At 44.6% G+C, this 7,730-nt stretch overlaps 1 protein-coding gene and 1 non-coding gene across 6 annotated transcripts in view; both read left to right on the top strand.

The window, feature by feature from the left end:
* Nucleotides 1–394: 394 nt before the first annotated feature.
* Nucleotides 395–499, top strand: LOC141414360 (U6 spliceosomal RNA). The gene has a single exon (XR_012439410.1). It is a non-coding gene; the product is annotated as a U6 spliceosomal RNA (small nuclear RNA).
* A 6,227-nt stretch (nt 500–6,726) lies between these two features.
* Nucleotides 6,727–7,730, top strand: part of Cenpv (centromere protein V) — a 61,929-nt gene continuing 60,925 nt past the window's right edge. For 3 of the 5 annotated variants that reach the window (XM_074046769.1, XM_074046772.1, XM_074046771.1), the window contains exon 1: nt 6,727–7,181. In XM_074046769.1, the coding sequence (XP_073902870.1) occupies nt 6,787–7,181 (395 nt within the window). In that variant the 5' untranslated portion in view covers nt 6,727–6,786. The remainder of the gene's footprint in view (nt 7,182–7,730) is intronic. The other 2 variants (XM_074046770.1, XM_020172989.2) reach the window with 2 other exon arrangements.

Here is a 7,730-nt window from a genome sequence, read left to right as displayed (position 1 = left end):
AGACAAATGGGTAGAACTTCCAAATCAACAGGAATGCAAAAAAGGAAGGAAGAAAGACTTCCATGCCAATATAAAGAAAAAGAAGCCAGGTGCCATGGCTCATGCCTGTAGTATTCTAGATCCTCAGGAAGCAGAGATCAGGAGGATCGAGGTTTGAAGTCAGCCTGGGTATATAGTTCGAAAGACCCTATCTCAAAAAAAAAAAAAAATCCATCACAAAAAAGGGTTGGTTGGTGGAGTGGCTCAAGGTGTAGTTTGAACCCCAATGCTGGAAAAAAAAAAAAAAAAGGCAGGAGGATGGAAAATTTGAGGCCAGGCTGGGCTACATAGTGAATTCCAGGCCACTTTGAGCTACATGGTAAGATCCTGTCTCAAAAAACAAAAAATATGACAAGTGCTGGTTTGGCAGCCCATGCACTAAAATTGGAATGCTCAGAGAAGATCAGCACAGCCCCTGTGCAGGGGTGATGTGCAAATCTGTGAAATATTCTACACTTAAAAAAATCAAAAGGATGTAAAATAAACATAATGGGTGAATAAAGCACAAGATTCCAGTTTAATAATAATTGCAAAAGAGCTCAATTCTATTTTTAAAACAGATGTAGACTGAGTTTTTAGAAGTTCACCTGTGATTTGCATTTAAAAGTGTTAAAGAAGGGTTGGAAATAAAGGGAGGGCTGGAGGTAGATATAGATCATACAATGGAAACAAAAAGAAAGCAGAAATGGGAAGTTGTTGTAGTTGAAATCAAGGCCAGACATATTAAAAAGTGCAACATGGCCATTATTTAATTAAAAAGAGGTTTAACTGTATATGTATATATAATACAAAACAATAAACATTTTCCATGGTTGTGATTGAAATTCACAATTATAATTTATGAAGAAACTGTAAGACTCATAGATGTGTATGCACAAAACATGGCCAAACACTCATTTTCAGACTTTAATAAATTAGGTAAAATAGCTGGGCGCCAGTGGCTTACATCTGTAATCCTAGCTGCTCAGGAGGCAGAGATCAGGAGGATTGCAGTTCAAAGCCAGCCCTGGGCAAATAGTTCATGAGACCATATCTCAAAAAAATCCTTCACAAAAAAGGGCTGGCTCAAGGTATAGGCCCTCAGTTCAAGCCCCAGTATAGGGAAAAAAAATTAGGCAAAATAAAAGCAAATCAAAGGAATTAAAAAATACAGTTTACAGGTTTGCTTTAGCACAGGAAAGCCTTTTTTATTCTTTCCTTTTCTTTTTTTTGGTAGTACTGGGGTTTAAACTCAGGACTTTCTGCTTGCTAGGCAGGTGCTCTACCATTTGAGCCACACCCCAGACCTAAATTCCTTTTTTTAAGAGATGTTGCTCAGGCTGGCCTTGAACACCTGAACTCAAGAAATCCTCCTGTCCCAGCCTCAGGAGTAGCTGGGACTATAGGCATATACTGCCATGCCCAGCTGAGAATTTTCTAATCTACTTGCAATATATGCTCTCAATATCAATAGAAATATAGCTGGCTATAAGAAAAATAATAGATTACAAAAAAGATTTTATAATGCAGAAGCTTTCTATCCCAATAAAATAGAAATCAACTATAAGAAAATTTTAACTTTGCTTGGAAATCAAGAAATATTGTGACACTTGGATCCAAAAGAAAATCAGAAGGCTGAGTGTACCACTTATAATAGCAAAACATCAAATACTTAGGAATAAATTTAACAAAAGATGTATTGCATTTATTATAAAATATTGCTGAGAAAAATAAGACTTGATAGATGAAAAGATTTAACATTTATGAATCAGAAGACTCATTTTTGCCGTCTTCTCCATGTTAATCTAGATTCAACACAACTTCAGCTCAAAATTTCAGCATGCTATTTATTCATTTAATATGATACTGAGGTTTGAACTCAGGGCCTGTGCTTGGTAGGCAGGCACTCTACAGCTTGAGCCATGCCTCTAGCCTGTGCTTTTTTTTTTTTATGGGAGAATACAAAAATGCTGGGGTCTTATAAAAATACCCACAAACTGGAAACACTCCAAATGTCCTTTAACCATATAAAGAATAGATTAAATGTGGTATATTCAAATAATAGAATACTACACAGAAATGAATATTAATGAACCACAGATACATGCAATAACATTGATGACTCTCACAGACATTTGGAGTAAAAGAAGTCAGATACAAAGAGCACATATCTTATGAATGATTTATATGAAGATTGCAATGAGCCCAAACAATGTCATGGTGGTGACATGAGCAATGGCTATCCTTGGGGAGGACTGACCGGGGAAGAGGACAAAGGAATCTTCTAAGATACTGGAAGTATTCTGTAGCTGGAACTAGATGGTAGTGATGAAGGTGTATATATATGTAGACCCAGTTCAGTGTATGTAGAGTAGAAAACAGGAATTAGGCTTTTCAGTACATTATTCCATAGAGAGCCTGCCTTGCAAACTCAAAGTCCTGACTTCAAATGCCAGTCTGGCTAAAAACAAAAAAGCAGAAACAAATCCTAAAACATTATTCCATTTAGTTGGTTGAGGTAGAGACTGGAGAAAACAATAACTGTATTGCAAATCCAAAACTCAAGAAGGTGATTAAAAAGGCATGTGCCTGGAACAGTGCCTGGAAATGAACTTGATTCAATCATGGAGTTTCTAAAATAAGATGAACAATATCGGATGGTTTAACTCTAGCAAAAGAATGAAAAAAGAATGATGTTAAGACTACTGGAGGGCCAGGTGCCAGTGGCTCATGCCTATAATCCTAGCTACTCAGGAGGCAGAGATCTGGAGGATCGTGGTTCTAGGTCAGCTGGGGAAATTTAGACCCTATCTCAAAAAAAAAAAAGCCATCACAAAAAAAGGGCTGGTGGAGTGGCTCAAGGTGTAGGACCTGAGTTCAAGCTCCCCCACACCAAAAAAAAAAAAAAAAAACAAACAAGTGGAGGAAATGAGGGATTTTTGTAGAAGCATGGTAGATATTATGGTCTATCCCAACAGGCTTTTTTGGTAGAAATTAAGAACTGATTTTATATTCCATATGGAAATGCACACAACTTAGAAGGGCTAAGACAACCTTTTTTGGGAGGGAGGGGTACTGGAGTTAAACTCAGGCCCTTGTACTTGCTAGGCAGGCCGGCGTTCTACCACTTGACCCCACTTTCCCAGACTTGAGCCAAGACAATCTTGAAGAAAAACAAATCTGGGAGACTTTATCTGACTTCAGAACTAAGAAATTAAGCTAAGTAGTTAGAGTGGTACTGGTATATGGGCAGGTAAGTATGTTAGTGGAACAGAATTGAAAGTTGAGACATAGACCCGAAGGTGAAAATGCAGTTCAGTGGAGGGAAGAAAAAGTGTTCAGTAAACAGAAGAAGCAACTGAACATATGAGGGGAAAATGAAGCTGGCCTCTGTCTCACACTATATGCAAAAATTAATTTGAGGTGGATAATACATTTTTCTAAGTAGGAGAGCTAAAACTGTAAAACATCTAGAAGAAAATATTCATGAACTTTGGGGTAGGCAAAGATTTTTTCCATGTGACAAAATAATTCTCAAATTGAACTTCATTAAAATAAAAAATTTCAGCTGGGCACTGGTGGCTCACGCCTGTAATCCTAGCTATTCAGGAGGTTCGAAGCCAGCCTGGGAAATAGTTCATGAAACCCGATATTGAAAAAACACCCCCCAAAAAGGGCTGGTGGCTCAAGGTGTAGGCCCTGAGTTCAAACCCCATTACTGCAAAAATAAATAATAGGTAAAAAATTTCCAATCATTAAAAGACAATACCAAAGAAAAGGAGGGCTGGATGTCGTGGTTCTTGCCTGTAATCCCAGCTAATTGGGAGGAGGTGATTGGGAGGATTGAGGTTCTAGGCCAGCCCTGGCAAAAAGTTAGCAAGACCCCATTTCAATAAGTTGGGCATTGTGGCACACACCTGTCAACCCACCTATGCGGGAGGCATAAGTGGGAGGCTCGTGGTCAAGGCTGGTCAGACAAACCCTTCCTGAAAAACAACTAATAAAAAAAGGGCTGGAAGCATGGTTCTAGTGGTACAGTGCTGGTCTAACAAGTGTGAGGCCCTGAATCCAAACTCCAGTACTGTGAAAAAAAAAAAAAAAAGGAAAGAGCAGACAGAGAGAGAGAGAGAGATCCAGAGGGAGTCCTACTGGAAAATACATTTCTCAATATAAATGTCTGGCAAAGATCTGGTCTTAGGACATTAATAACCACACATCAAACAACCTAATTTATAAAATGGACTCTAAGAGGAATGCTTGTAAACAGGCACTTCACAGAAGATAGCCTACTGATCAGCAAACATCTGAAAAGGTGACAAAAAAATACAAATCAATACTAGGAGATATCACAATACACCCACCAGAAAAGCTAAACTTCAAGTCTGACAATACCAAGTGTTGTGAATGTGGAGCAACTGCAATCCTCACATTGTGCTGGTGGAGTACAAAATGGTACAGCACGTTTGGAAAACTTGAGTAGAACTTACAAAAACAGTGCTGGACCAAGTGTGGTGGCAATGTGTCTATAATCCCAAACCTGAACTGGGGAGGCTGAGGCAGGATGAAGGTGAATTCCAACCCAGCCTAGACTCCATAGGGAGACCCTGTCTCAAGCAAACACAAAAAACATGCCGCTAGGCTGGGGGGAGTGGGTCAGGCAGCACAGCACCTGCCTAGCAAGCACAGGGCCTGAGTTCAAACCCCAGTAATGCAAAATACAAAACAAAAACCAAACAAAATCACCAAAACAAAAACCCACTGCTCACCTAAGACCCAGAAATTCCACTATGTATATTCTCAAAAGAAGAGTACACAAAAAGACTTGTACACAAATGTCCATGTAAATAGCAGTTTTACCCATTATTTCCACAAATTGGAAACTACCCAGATACCCACTAACAGAATAAACTTTTTGTTTTTCCTGGCCCTGGGGTTTGGACTCAGGGTCTACACCTTGAGCCACTCCACCAGCCCTTTTCTTGTGAGGGGTTTTTTCAAGACAGGGTCTCTCCAGCGATTTGCCCAGACGGACTTCAAGCCGAGATCCTCCTGATCTTTGCCTCCTGAGTAGCTAGGACTACAGGTGTGGGCCACCAGCACCTGGCTGAGAACAAAGTTTGACATACTAGTGAATAAAATACTACACGTCAATGAAAAGATATATACAAATGGATGATTTTCAAAAATATCGTGTTGAGTGGAGATGCTAGACATAACAGTACATGCTGTTTTGAAATAACATTCAAAAACAGGCAAAAATACTGCTACCTAAAATCCTTGGGTCACTCCCCAGAGGAGAGGCAACAAGACACACACACTTTTTTTTTTTTATTGTCTTTTTCCTCCCACCGTTGGTTTTGGCCTATGCTACACTTCAGATTTCTATTTTGTGTTGAACTTGCTGCTTTTTTTCTTATTGAAAAGATGACATTAGCTGGACATCGGTGGCTCACGCTTGTAATCCTAGCTACTCAGGAGGCGGAGATCAGGAGGATTGTGGTTCACAGTTAGCCTGGACAAATAGTTCTCGAGATGCCATCTCAAAAAAAACTCATCATAAGCCAGGTGCCTGTTCAAGCACCATCCAATTCAAGCACCAGAATCATAAAAAAAAAAAGGATGTGATGGAAATACTGTTTCTGAATTGGTGGTGGTTACATAAGCTGTACATTTACCATATGTGTACATTGCTATAGGTAAGGTATGACTCCAGTAAAGAAAATGGGAAGAATTTATGGATTATCTAGAAAATTTTAAAATCACTATGAAAAACAGTAAAATGGATGCAGCTAAAGCTATACTCAGAGGAAAATTTATAGTCAATATTTTCATTATAGCAAAAGTGATGATAAATGGACTCTATTTAATTCAATAAATGATTAAAGATAAAGTGAAGCCAGGTGTGGTGGTTCAACCCTGCAATCCCAGCACTCGGGAGACTGAGGCACCAGGATTGTGGGATATGTAGATTGTCAAAACAAAACAAAAAAAAAGGTTAAAAACGATAAAATGAACAAAACTAAGGAATTAAGAAGAAAGTTGAAGGTAAAGAAAATGAAAGAAAACACGATTTCTTTGATGATACGAATAAAATAGAGCAACTCTGGTTCAGAGAGTATTTGGGTTCCACCAGTGGTTCTCGTGTATTTTGCTTTTCAACTTCGGTGCCATGTTCTTTACGGCCATGAGGATGGAATTTGATCAGGAATCCATTCATTTTTTAAAACCGAAATCTGTTGACCACGGAGATCCTAAAGACACTTTTATAATGCGACAGAAAAGACCAGTTTAAGAACTGTGATTTCTCCTGCCCTTTCTGCCGCAGGTAGCAGGTGCCGGGCGGTCTACACCCGCCAGCTCGCCAGGGAAAGGATGGCTTCTACCCATAGGTAGTGTCTCCATTTTGGACATGAGGTTACCCAGGGGTGCCGGCCGAGATGTAGCTGTGAACTCGTGCCTGACCCAGGTCTCCCCAGGTCAGGAAGAGAGGATGAAGGTAGCGAGGCGATTAAATGGGCTCCGGTTGGGAGTGCGCGCGCAGGTCCCGTTAGAACTGCGGAACCGAGCCGGCAGGTGCAGGTGCAGGTGCAGGTGACGCAAGGGGCGGGTGGGCGGGCGTTGGGCCGCCAGGTACCGCTGGAGGGCAGGCGGGGCCGGGGCAGTTCGGCGCAGCACTCCCTCTGCTTGCAGAAAACCGGGCGGCGGGAGCGCGCGCGAGCGGCGGAGGCGCGCGGCGCTGCGAGGCCTGCGCACCAGGCTGCTGGAGCCATGCGGCGGGCAAGGAGCGTTGTGGCCACCAAGCAGCGCGGGCAGAGGCGATCGGGGGCTTCCACGGCCCCCGTGGCCGCCGCTTCTGCTTCGGACAACAGCCGCGCACGGCGCTCCAGCAGCAGGGCCGGGGGTAGGAGCCGGGCGGCGAGCAGACCGCCGTCGGCGAAGCGGCGGCCGAAACTGTCGCCGCCGCGGGCCCAGGAGGCGGGCCCCGAGGAGCCGCCGGCGGCGGAGTTGGCCCTACTCCCGCCGCCGCCGCCCCCGACCCCGGCGACCCCGACGTCCTCAGTGTCCACGCTGGACCTGGGCGAGCAGCGGGAGCGCTGGGAGACGTTCCAGAAACGGCAGAGGCTTAACTTCGAGGGCGCAGCCAAGCTCCTGCTGGATACCTAGTGAGTGCGGCCGGGCCACCGGATCGCCCCTGCGCCGAGCCGGGCTCTCGGCTGCCCGCGTCCTTGCGGCCACCTCGGCTGTGCGTCCGCACCGAAGGGCGCTCGCGCGCGCCTCCAGGTTGGCGCCGGGTTTGGTCCCTAAGGCTCACGAGAGCCCGGGACCGACCGAGAGGGGCTTCGTGCGGAGCGCGTGCGAGGGCGCGCGTCCGCTCACCAGCGTCGTGCCGGAGACGCGGTCGCTTGTTCCAGCATGCGGTGGAGTGGGGATGAGGGCTTTCTTCGTAGAAAGGGTAGGAATCCCGCGACTCCCCGCATCCGCGAGTGATGAAGCGCGAGCACTTTTGAGTCGCCTGGGCAGCCGAGTCCCTTAATGTTCAGGGCGCTCCTGGGAGCGCGGGCGCGAGCGCGGGATCGATCCCGAGGGAAGCGCGCGCGGCGCGGGGCGCGGGATGCAAGGTCCAGGTTTTGTTTTCTCCACTCGCCGGCCCGGGCTCCCGATGACTGGCTCTCCCTTCCGTCCTCCATCTATCTCTGCTTCTGCAGAAGAGC

Source organism: Castor canadensis, chromosome 11 (assembly GCF_047511655.1).
Source record: "Castor canadensis chromosome 11, mCasCan1.hap1v2, whole genome shotgun sequence".
NCBI classification, from domain to species: domain Eukaryota; kingdom Metazoa; phylum Chordata; class Mammalia; order Rodentia; family Castoridae; genus Castor; species Castor canadensis.
Note: the sequence above shows the minus strand (reverse complement) of the source record. Positions and strands in the feature narration are given on the sequence as shown.